This window comes from Dendropsophus ebraccatus, chromosome 1, assembly GCF_027789765.1.
Source record: "Dendropsophus ebraccatus isolate aDenEbr1 chromosome 1, aDenEbr1.pat, whole genome shotgun sequence".
In the NCBI taxonomy this organism is placed as follows: Eukaryota; Metazoa; Chordata; class Amphibia; order Anura; family Hylidae; genus Dendropsophus; species Dendropsophus ebraccatus.
In genome coordinates this window covers 98809336-98821824 of record NC_091454.1, presented here as the reverse complement: position 1 = coordinate 98821824, position 12489 = coordinate 98809336, and the positions used below count along the sequence as shown (strand labels likewise).

Below are 12489 nucleotides of genomic sequence, written 5' to 3'. Positions count from 1 at the left end.
GGGGGGGGGGGGGGGTAGTTTCTGCATATAGTGGTATTTCTAAATCACCTGAAAGGGGGGAAATCAAAAATTAAGTTGGACAGTTAACATCTGCATTACAAAAAGATGGATTAAAATAAAATGTTTAAATTTCACCTCTAAGGGTGTGTTTACACAGACAGATTTATCTGACAGATTTTTGAAGCCAAAGCCAGGAATGGATTTGAAGAGGATAGATCCCTGTCTTTCCTTTATGATCTGTTGTCTGATAATAGTCTGTTCCTGGTTTTGGCTTCGAAGATCTGTCAGATAAATCTGTGTAAACGCACCATTAGTTTTAAATCATTTAAGGGGTTAATTGTCAAAACCAGCATGATTTATGGTGATGTTCTTATTTATAGGTTCCTTAAAGCTACTGCAGAACTAAATTGGTGCATGAATATGTTTTTAAAACGTTCATGCTCTACTTTTACACCTTCTAAACCCCTAAAATTGAATTTAAAAAAGCAGACACCTGTTAATTGTTAAAATAGCTGTGTAGTATGACTGTGTAAACTGATAAATGCAAATGTTGAAAATTGGCAAAATATATAATTATAGTTTTTTTTTCTTGTAAACAAAAGGACCCATATTTATCAAACTGTGTACAATAGAAACTGGTGTGAACTGTCCACAGCAACCAATCTCAGCTCAGCTTTCACTGGGGAAATTGAGGTAAAAACAAAACAAAAATGTACCATGTGTGAGCACAGCCTTAAAAGTAATCCTGCGATAAAAACATAATGTGAGGCATGAGATAAATATAAAATGTATTTTTATGGTTAAAAAAAAATTAATAAAAAAAAATAGGTATATATCTCTCAGTAGAAAGGAGCAAACAAGCAGATATTTATGCTTTTAGGTTGAGTTTATTCAAACACTCTGTTTAGATTTTTTTCTTATCATTCCATAATCATACATACAGGTCAAACAAAATTCATTAAAAAAAAAAAAAACTCTTATAAAGTTGCACAATCAGGTAAGATCGTAAAACATGCCATTTCAATAAAAGTTTGTAGACAGCAAAACAGAGAAACTACATCACATTCCCAGTTTCAAAGCATAGAAAAGAGGTCCTTTATTCAAGAGTTACAAAATCAGTGAAAAAAAAAAATTACTGCTACAGTTAAGCATAACAAAGCCTGACACTAGGTCTAGTGCATCACGCTTGTGAATAACATGTTCAGCTGGAAAGAACAGAGATCTGGAAGACTACAATAAGGAAACATTAAAGGGAACCGGACTTTGCTTTTATGCTGCCTAAACCACGAGCCATTAGGGTACTTCCCAGCAGCTTACCTCTCCCTGCCAGCCTTGATTGGTTAAAGGGAACCATTCACCCCGTGGCCCCCGTTAGAAACAGACAAACAGTTACATAAAGGTCAATATACTTACCATATCGCTCCCGGTCCCGTCCCGGATCTCGTTGTTGACACGGAGAAATCGCCGATTCTTCTTCTCCCGCCCATTATGGTAATGAGCTGAGATGAGTCCAACGTCCATAGGAAACGACGGACGAGTCCAACTTATTCATGAGGTCCTCTTCTCGTCGCCGCCCATCCACGCCTCCTGGAACTTGATTGACGTCTTCAGTCTTCAGTCTCCTCACGAATTCCCGCGCAGGCGCCGTTGCGAAGGTCTCGTCATCTCTTCTGCGCCTGCGCGGTAAACAGGATACGTGCTCGTGACGTTCCTGTGTACCGCGCATGCGCGAAGTCCAACACGTCACTTCAGCTCTGACAATCGGCGCACGCGCAGTAAACATTGAAGCTGTGGAGCGGCTTCAATTGTGAACTGCGCATGCGCCGAAAACGACCGTCACGGCGCCTGCGCGGGATCCGGCGAGAAGAAAGAAGACAAGGAGGAAGAAGACCCGGCGTCAATCAAGTGTCGGAGGCGGGGAGAAGGCTGGACTTCGGGCCGGCGGCGCTCATTACCATAATGGGCGCGAGAAGAAGAATCGGCGATTTCTCCGTGTCAACAACAAGATCCGGGACGGGACCGGGAGCGATATGGTAAGTATATTGACCTTTATGTAACTGTTTGTCTGTTTCTAACGGGGGCCACGGGGTGAATGGTTCCCTTTAATCTGTCCCATCCTGGGTAAAATGGGGCAGGCAGGCAGGCAGAAGCCAAAGGGGACTGCCCAATGATGGTTCACTCAGCATGAAAGTAATGAAAGGTTCTCTTTAAAAGGGGGAACTTCATTCTAATTCATCTGATATCATAGACACATATGAAATGATCACATTGGTGAAGATTGGTGTCTTGCCTCACCACTGATTTCCAGGATGAATGACATCTTCAGTAAATCAACTCCCTTTAGAGCTTAACTGATATTTTTGTTCCTGAAAACCTGACCCCCCCATATATATAAAAAAAGGGCCATGGCAGTGTACTTAGAGTGTTATGTCATATGAGTGACTAAATGCCCTTTTAGATCCATTAAGGGGTTCAGGGGGACCTGTGTTTTGGCAATCAGTGATCTGGGACCTCACTACTGTAATATCCTCACATCGATCTACGGCATGGCAGAGTATCACTTTGACTGAATTTCCCCTTGCAATGTAATGCTGTTACAACAATATAATCTTTGGTTCCAAAATAATCAAGTCCTTGATAGAAATTCCTTTTAAAAATGCATAGTAAAAGATTAAGAAGAAACACACTTTTTGTCACTGCTGAATTATAAAAAGTAGCCCACTGTAGTGTTATAATGCCTTTTTAGGTGTCTGCAAATATGACATGCCCATCATCAAGTCTACAGGGTCAGTTACAGCGGTTACCCTGATGTGACAAAGAACTTGCTGTATAAAGTGTGTGTAGATTGAACTATAAAAAGGTAACTACATCTCTTCATACAAAAGGAGAATATTACTAAGGCTGGGTTCACACTGCGTTTTCAGCATCCGTTTAACGGATCCGTTTTTTTTAGCGGTCAAAAAAGTAGTGTCAACAGTACTTTATTGTGCGTCAAAAAAACTTATCCGTTTTGATCTGGGTTTTTTTTTTATAATGGAAGTCAATGGAAAAACGGATCAAAAACGGATGCACACAAATGCATCAGTTTTTTGCAAAAAAAAACGGATCCGTTAAATGGATGCTGAAAACGCAGTGTGAACCTAGCCTAATCAGCATCAAGTAAAAAACACCCCCAGACTAGGGCTGAAATGTCAGTTATCAGGTCGTGTACCTGTATTTCACAAGTGGGAAGTTACACAAATGTATTAATAAAGTGGCAATGGCTATTGTGATCTTATATTTGTAAAATGTTATATTGCTATATTCATAAGAATGCATAGTATAAAAAAATGCAGTAGTGCTCACTTGCTAATCTGCAGGAGAAAAACACCTCCGTAAATCCACGCTTGACAAAAACAAACAGTAATGTCCACTATTCACACAATAAGCAAGGATCACCATAACATTTAATAGATTCAAGTTTAATGCAGTTACCATTTCTCTGCAGAAGAAATTAGTATATTGCCATTATCTCTTTATGACATTGTGAAGAGTAAGGCCTTTATCACAATGTAGTTTATATATATATTATCTTAAAGTAAAATAAGACTGAAACCTAAACAGAAATATGTAAAGTAAGGTGTGCATATTATATCTACACCTCACCAGTTATGGGAAAAAAATTACAACATGAAGCAGAAAACGTTTGTTTTCTAAACATGAGAGACATATATTCCCTATTAATACATATAGATGTAGTATAGGGGGTCACCCTTGCTGCATGTCTCTCTTCAGGGGAATCAGTTCTTTTGTGCTATCAAAATTACCTGAAAGCTTTGTTCTGCAATTACACTGGGAGTCACAGCAAAGGTATTGCAGATAAACAGAATAATTGGAAATTAAGGCTGTGTTTCTACATATACTTTTTGAATATGGTGGGCACTACACCCCTATTTCTCCTCAATACCCATGCAACATTGCTTGCAAGACTGTGCGGCACCCCTTGGTGCACCAATCCGCCCGCTGCTTCCTCTTGAATATTCATCTGATGCTCTTCAGTAACATAACCCCAGGCCACTCATCGTTGCAGAGTGCCGGATAAATATTCATGACTTTTTTTTACTGCTTAAAGTGAACCAAACAATCACGTCACTTACACAGTATGAACCCTCCCCAGTACCTTATAGCTGCTGGGCACTGCATTATGGCGCTGTGCCATTTAAATAAAAAAAAAAGAAAAAAGCTTTAATCCCTGGTAAGTAGGCATGGAGGCAGAGGCAGCATGACTACATGATGCTACGAACTTGTTATTTTAATAATGCTACCTTACTGCAAACTACCAGGTATAGTGTCCAGTTGTGCCCGATAGCTATAAATGTACTGGGGAGGGTTTACACAGTGTAAGGGATGTGACTGGTTCCCCTTAAAAGAACCAAAGTGGAGAATACCTTTACAGATCACTTACGCAGCTGCACCTGAAGCCTATATTCTCTTCAATATTTTTGGTAGGATCAATTTCTGAGACAGTTACATATCTACATGGAAGTGGACACACACTTAGTGCAGTTCTGTTACTGCAACAGCTTTTCAATATACAAACACCTGAACTAGCTATGCCTTTATTTCAGGTGAAATCAAACAGGTAAATAAAAGTCCCTTTATTCTAACAAGTCTGGATATTCTGTACAACTGACAGACATCTGCATATTTGTTGAATGTGAAGGGTCCACAGCCCACTAACTTTTCTGGAGTGGGTGAGATTTTGTAAGTGGCAGTTTCAGCCTTTTCAAGGAATATGGATTAATCTAGAACACTGTATGCAGGGTACAGTGAGAAATATAGATTTATCAAAGGGTGTAAAATACAAACTACTGTAAACCATAGCAACCAATCACAACTCTGCTTTTATTTTAGCAGAGCTGAAATCTGAGCTGTGATTGGTTGCTATGAGCCATTTACACCAGTATGTGTTATACACCCTTTGATAAATACGGCAATAATCTGTAACGGAGCTGTCCATGTGATTGCTTAGTGTACTTCATGGCTCTAGTTGATTGTATGGATTCAATTACCATTGTACAAGATCTGAAGGGATCAAAAATGTATTGCTTGGTACTCTTTCATGATAAACTATACCCTGGTTTCATTCACAATCTTCCTATTTAAATTAACTAAAGGATTCGATCTTAGCTTCTTGAAGAAAACATATTTGCTGTACATACAAATATATTAATATTTTCAATTTACCATTTTTTGTGCAAACCACAAATGCACTGTAATTTGCTCCTACTTCTTTTAGTGGTGGCTAGTTATGCTTTCATATGGATATCTATACTTAACACTGGAGCAGCCATCCATATACTTCAGGACAGAAGTAAAAAAAAAAAAAAAAGTGACCAGGAGTGGAGGAATGACAAACTGAAGACATTTTACTGTGTGCATTGGTGAACACCAGGATGGATTGGTCAATGTTCACCATTCCACACACACGCTGTACCGTTCTAGTCATTGGCTGTTTCAGCTTCTGCAGGACCCCTGATGAGTCTCCTGATTCCTCTTTTTCCTGCTGGACCTTTGGGCTTTGCAAAATTTTGCTTGTGTGCATGCTGCTTTGGGTGCACTTCATCATAGAGAAAATCAGACGTCAGTTCATCTCCATTATCTATTTCAATCTGTGCAAATATAATAGAAAAGGTAAGGTTACCGATCTGAAATATACACTATAAAGTATGAGCATGATAAATTACATTAAATGAATATTCTGCCATTGGCAGTTCTAGAGTTTAACCTCTTCACGACCACCCATAATAAAGGTATTTATCCATAGAGCCTGCCTGAGGCAGACACTATTATCAGATTGATGATTGGGCATCACAGAGGCAAGTAGAAGGTCTCCTGCTGTTATAAAAAACAATCAGGTGCAGCACCTGACAGTGATCCTCTTAAGTGCGACAATTGCTATAGCATAATGGTGTTTTTACACAGAGAGATTTATCGGACAGATCTTTGAAGCCAAAGCAAGGAACAGACAACAGAAAGAACAGGTCATAAAGGAAAGAGTGAGATTTCTCCTCTTTTCAAATCCATTCCTGGTTTTGGCTTCTAAAATCTGTCAGATAAATCTCTCTGTGTAAAAGCACCATAAGTGTGATCACAAAAGTCAGCCACTGACTAAGTATCGGCTGCTGCCAGCAGACAGTGCTTACAGTCTAAAAAGCGAGTTATCTAAAAAAATAAATAAATAAATAAATGTTGCACTATGATGTACATGTGTGTCATGGTGCATATGTAGTATATGTATGTCACATGTCATTATGGGGTTAAAATACAATGTTATCAACCCTGCATGGTAAACAGAAAACAAAAAAGAAAATGTTAATTTTTTTCAATTGTAAAATTAGTTATATAAATTGGGTAACATTGTAACTGCCCTGACCCACAGAACACAAACATGTCAGTTTTACCATAATTTGCTAAATATCTGGCTATTTTCTCCAATGTATCATCCAGATCAGGCTACATATAGGCTTTTCCATGACATGCCAAGTGTTGGTTTAACACCATCAATATCACATCTGTGGGGGTCTGATTAACTAAAACCCTACTGACTTCCCATCTAGTTTCAAACCACTGTAAACTGATAATACAATTAACTTTCACTAATGCTGAACAATGCCAAGTGTTAACTTGTATCTACAGCCATATTACTCCATGCTTTACTTGTCTGTGAAAGCAGAATCTGTCCAATGCTGTCATTGAGAAAATATACCAGGTTTCTCAGAAAATAATACCTAGCTTCATTTTGCAAGTTTTTTGGAATAGGCTTAAATTATCAACCCTACTCTAAAAATAAGCTTGAGTTTAAGTCAGCTGATTTAATCCCTGATACTGGGTGACTGAGCATAAATACCAGACTTGTTATGATCTGCCCCCCCCCCCCATGCTCAACACAAGCTGCAGGAGTGTTAAAATGATGCACAGTAGAGGACATAGAATATGGGGGGCGGAAATTAGGTATACATTATGGGGGAGGGGGCTAACTACAGAGGAAGTTAGAGAATAGCATCCTATCAACAGTGGGACGCACAGTATAGAAGGACTGCAAACCTTTCACACCTGGAACGCAGGACAAGTTGAAAAAAGAAATGCTTGTTTTTCATTTGCTCACTTTCCATATTTATTCTCTATACAGCAACAAACATTGAAATACCTGATGCAAATACTTTTAACAACGCATTAACTGGAGGCAACATTACCTTTTTGACAATTTCCATCATTAGTTGTCTTTCAATGACATCTAACAGTGGGATCTTACAGCTGGAGTAAAGCATTCGCTCTCGTATACTGCAGTTGTACCCAGGCATTGAATAAATAAACACTGCAAAAAATGAGCACACATATATAAAAAAATGAAATTCTAAAATTGCATGATTCCATATGGCCCTTGTGGAATAATCTGGATCGATGTAGTTTAACAGCTGCCTCCATTATCTGCATACGTTTTTCTCTTTGATAGGTACCAGATTGTTCTATATGACTACAGCAATATGGCTCCACCTGTTAAATATGAGCTATGCTTCTGATTTAAAAAACAAAAACAAAACATAGGTCTACTTAAAGCATCCTCTTAGTTATCCAGAAAGGAAAATGATTTCAATTGATGTTTTTTTTTAATGTTAAAAACAAATACAATACCTATAGAGTCCAAGTAATCCCCTTCGTGGGAATGCTTATAAAGGAAAAAGTGGTAACGTGCAGCATCCTTTGGAATCCTTGCTGGCAGGTCTTTCACTTCTGTGTGCGCAGTGTTTGCCAAGACAATGGTTTCATTTTTTATATCAATTTTCTATAAAGAAACATATGTCAATAAGAATGACAATAGAATACAACCTAAAATACATTTGGATAAAACACTACTGTACTTTCACATAGTACTGGCAGTCATATGCAAAAAAATAAAAAATGTGCCTGGAAAGTTTTAATAAAATTTACATGTCCTGCAGGAACAGCACATACACCTGTTCAAAATAAAGGAAACATTAGAAAGGAACCTGTCAGGTCCTCGTGGCATTAAACAACCACCCCATGACCTGACAAGACAGCAGCATTCCAATGCTGTTCTCCTCAACTCTCTGCTGAAAAACAACACCTGTGACTAGTTTTACAGTCACAGTCATGCTCAACACTCCCCCTGCACTCAGCCCTGGGTACTGTAATCAGGAGCACAGGTAAAGTAACCATGTTACAGGCATGTGATCTGTATGCAAAGGTTTGCTTGAGGGGAAGCTAAGAAACCTTATTTTATGGCTTACATCAAAAGGCAAAGTTTTATAAAAGATGTGGTTTGATTAGTTATCTCACTATTTGTCAGTGTCTCATAGTATGCAGATTGGCTGACAGATTCCCTTTTTCTCTTAATCATAGAGTTTCTATAAAAACAAATTTTGACACACGAAGCTATATTTATGCATACATAGGTTATTATTATTGTACTGTTCACATTTTCAACAATTTAGTAATCAGTAACCCATGAAACAAATAAAAAAAATAAATCAGAATTAGATTTGATATTCTGTTATCAAGGAAGGGGAAGTTAGAGTGTCTGTGGGACAGTATAATTTTTCAGTATGATGTTTATAAAAGTACACAGAAAAATATTAACTTAAAAAATAAAAGCTGCAGTCAGTCTGTAATGTAAGCCACAACTCCTAGCGTGCCCTAACGGCTCTAATATAGAAATAAGCCATACTGGTTAATCTGTAACCATGGCCTTTGTGAAAATTATGTGACAAAGATCAGGAAATAAAAGAAATCAGTTTCGCTGCCAACTAAATGCAGCATGGTGACATACTTTATTGTATATAATCGTAGAATACTATAGCCTGTCATTGTGCACATCTGGATACAGTACAACAAGTATATCTAGTATGAACACGTTTCATCATCATGACACAGACATATACATTGGATATCGGTCAAAATGTGATGAATCCCAAATGGAATTATGGCATGAACCCTCTTACACACAAAACACCAGCCATTATCCGAATATGTCAATCTAATATTTCTATGAATAAAAAAAACAAACCAACAACAACAGAGTATTTAGTGTTTTTAAACATGCTCTAGAACACCATATATGTAAGTTCCTGATGTTTGTACAGACAGCTGTGTGTATCATCTATTGACTGCTCCAGTAATAAACGAATGTCCCAAAACAAATCAAGTTTTACTCACTAATTGAACATAGTTAAGCTTCTTATTCTTCAATTGATCCAGTGCCTGGAATGCATCTCTTTCTACTGGAAAAGCAACTCCTTGAAGAGTTTGGTGCTTGGTGTCTACGGAAACGTCTGTCTGAGTCTGAAAAATTGCATGCAATCAAAACGGTCACTTTAAAAATACAGTGTTACATAACACAAAGCACAAGAAAATCTGCAACTAAAATGGAACTTCTACCCCAAGTTTACTTCCCTGTGTCACTGAGGTGTAGAGGAGATTTCTTCTAAATTTACCTGAAATATGTTAAAATGACTTTTTATCCATTTTCTAATATTTATGTTGGCAGATAATTTGTTCATGAATTGCATTCAGCGGGATTTAAAGAGAACCAATCACCTAAATGTAACTGTCCCTATTATGAAAGTATATCTCTCCCTAAGTCTATTCATGAAGATACAGACTGCATTTGCAGTCTGTATCTTTATACTTTACCTGATCCTCTGTTCCCTGGCTGTTCCGGTGGGCGCCGCCATCTTGATGACGTCACTTGCGTTCCAGCGGTGCGTTCCAGCGTGACGTCATCAAGATGGCGCCGCCGCCGGAACAGCCAGGGAACAGAGAATCGGGTAAAGTATAAAGATACAGACTGCAAAGGCAGTCTGTATCTTCATAGATAGACTTCATGAAGATACAGACTGTATTTGCAGTCTGTATCTTTACACTTTACCTATCCTCTGCTTCAGTGCCGCACGGCCGGGTGCCGCCATCTTGATTACGGGCCTTGCGTTCCACCGCTGGAACGCAAGTGACGTAATCAAGATGGCGGCGCCGGCCTTGCTCCACCGAAGAAGAGGATAGGTAAAGTATAAAGATACAGACTGCAGAGGCAGTCTGTATCTTCATAAATAGATTAGAGAAGAGGGACTAGAAAATACACAGCGATCTTGCGCTGTATAGCGCGAGATCACTGTGTATTAACGGAGCGGCGGGCAAAGGATCATGGGAACCTTTCCTGCCGCTCTGCATGACGGGAGTTTCCTGTCTCGCGCCGGCTCTTTTGAAAAGAGCCGGCTCGAGACAGGAAAGTAAAAAGTGAATAATTAAAAAACGTGGCAATAAAAATAATGATTTATATTTACAAATGTCAATAAAATGATGATTTACATCTAATTAGGGAATAAAAATTTTTTAACTTTCGTCCATGATTGGTTCTCTTTAAACAAAATCCTGGGTCCCACTGAAAGACTGTAAAGGATTCCCCATCTATCACACATCATTTATAGTACTGGTGTGCTCATATGAAGAACCCCCCCCCCTTCAAGACCTATGTGACCACACTCTCTGCACTCCTTTTAGATATGCCTCTTATTGCCTTATCACCCACAGACCACAGACAAGAGCTCCTATTCTAGCGGACTCACTATCACGAAAGACTTAAAGTGTCACTGTCGTTTACATTTTTTTTTTGTGCAGAAATCTATAGTACAGGCCATTTTAAGAAACGTTGTAATTGAATTTATTAGCTGAAAAATGCATTTTATCATGAAGAAGCAGTTTGAAGCTCTCGCCCCTGTCTTCATGGTTTTCTATGGAGAGGGGAGGGGTGGAGGGAGAGGAGGCACCAAAACAGGACAACAAAGAGTTAATTTACAGCTACATCACTGGGCTATCTCCTCTGAAGTCAGCACTGACCTCTGAATACCAGCTTTCACACAGGTCTCGCTGTGTAATCTTTTGTTCTCTGCTGGGGACTAATCTCCCTCCTCCCCCCTCCCCTCTCCATAGAACAGACAGGGCCCGACTGATGCAAAAGAGTCAAGATTTCCTGATAATGAGCAGTGAATGAGAGAAAGGAGAGGAGGGAGGGGGGGGGACCTGGGGAAAGTCTTATTGAATGCAGATAATGGCATGTTTGCCTAATAAACCCAAATACAACGTTTCTTAAAATCGCCTGTACTATTAATTTCTACAAAAACCCCCCTAGAAAAACAACAGTGACACTTTAAAGGGGCAGTGTCAGGAAAAAAAAAGAAGATATAATCAGATGCGCGCCACATACATATACATTATGTAGAGAAATATTTTTTTTTTTACTGTTTTTAGTAAAGAAGCTTACATCCCTGTGCCATTTTTCTTCCCTATACATCTTATTACTTCCTAGTTTATTCTCTGAACTCTGACCCTGCTCTTGCCATGCAACAGTGCAGACACTTTCCCACGATCCCTCTTGCTGCATGTGAAGTGAAAACAAAATTCCAGTACTAATGGGACAGATCAGGAGACTGCAACTGAGCTAGTGGAAGCCTGACAGGCTGTAACTAAAGCAACAGGTTGTCAAAACAAAGCAGACACATGGAGAATGGGGAGCCTATTGGTATGCTGACAACATTTTTTTTCTGCCCATATTTTTGATAATTACGGCCATAAATAGTGATCATGATTCTTTATTACCGTTGTAATTACCAAAATACGGCCGTATTTCTCCCTCAAAATAATGGCCATCCAAAAATATGACCAGAAAAGAACGTTGTGTGAACATACCCTTTTGCTTGTACATTTGAAATAGGTTTTCGTAAAAATAATGCATCAGTATAGACCTAGTTTTCTTCGTGACAACCCCTTTAAGCATTTAAACCGGTATAGTCTGGAGGAAAGAAGCAAAAGTGGGGATATGATTGAAACCTTTAAATATGTTAAAGAACTAAATAAGGTTCGCAAAGGAAGTGTTTTCAGTAATAAATTAAACATAAGAGTAATCTGAGGTTAGTCGGGATCAGATCAGAAGCAACGTGAGAAAATATAACTTCGTAGTAGTAGATGCTTGGAACAAACTTGCAGCAGATGTGGCTGGTAAATTTACAGTAACTGAATGTTATCCTGCCTGATATATACATATATCTTTCCTAAGATAATAAAGTAAATACTGAACGGGTAGACTAGGTTGTCTTTTCTACCAACAATCTTCTATGTTTCTATGTCTTACTCTTTTTAGCAGCTTGCCAAACCAAAGCACCTGCATTGTATTTTTTTATGATTGATTGTTTTAGGTTAGGAACCATTTTTTTCTTTTACTCAAATAGAAAGAAAAGTCTCACCTCTTTCAGCTTTATTTGCCGCAATTCCTCTTCTGATGCAGTAAGAGGAGCAGGAGCTGATCTGCAGACCAAGTATTTATGGTAGCCACTAAGCGAAACATCTTCCTGCACACAAAAGGGGTATTTATCAACACAACCCAATGGAAATAAAGTGGAAGGTTCGTCACACTGATAGTAAGATTCTTTTCATTGC

General features: G+C 38.7%; 1 protein-coding gene across 2 annotated transcripts in view; it reads right to left on the bottom strand.

Annotated features, from left to right (window-relative positions):
* Positions 1-3441: 3441 nt before the first annotated feature.
* TWF1 (twinfilin actin binding protein 1) overlaps positions 3442-12489 on the bottom strand; it is a 31449-nt gene continuing 22401 nt past the window's right edge. Inside the window, exons 5-9 of one of the 2 annotated variants that reach the window (XM_069975979.1) lie at positions 12297-12401; positions 9217-9342; positions 7675-7825; positions 7236-7357; positions 3442-5651 (exon numbers count right to left, since the gene is read on the bottom strand). In XM_069975979.1, the coding sequence (XP_069832080.1) occupies positions 5481-5651; positions 7236-7357; positions 7675-7825; positions 9217-9342; positions 12297-12401 (675 nt within the window). In that variant the 3' untranslated portion in view covers positions 3442-5480. The remainder of the gene's footprint in view (positions 5652-7235; positions 7358-7674; positions 7826-9216; positions 9343-12296; positions 12402-12489) is intronic. The other variant, XM_069975980.1, reaches the window with a different exon arrangement.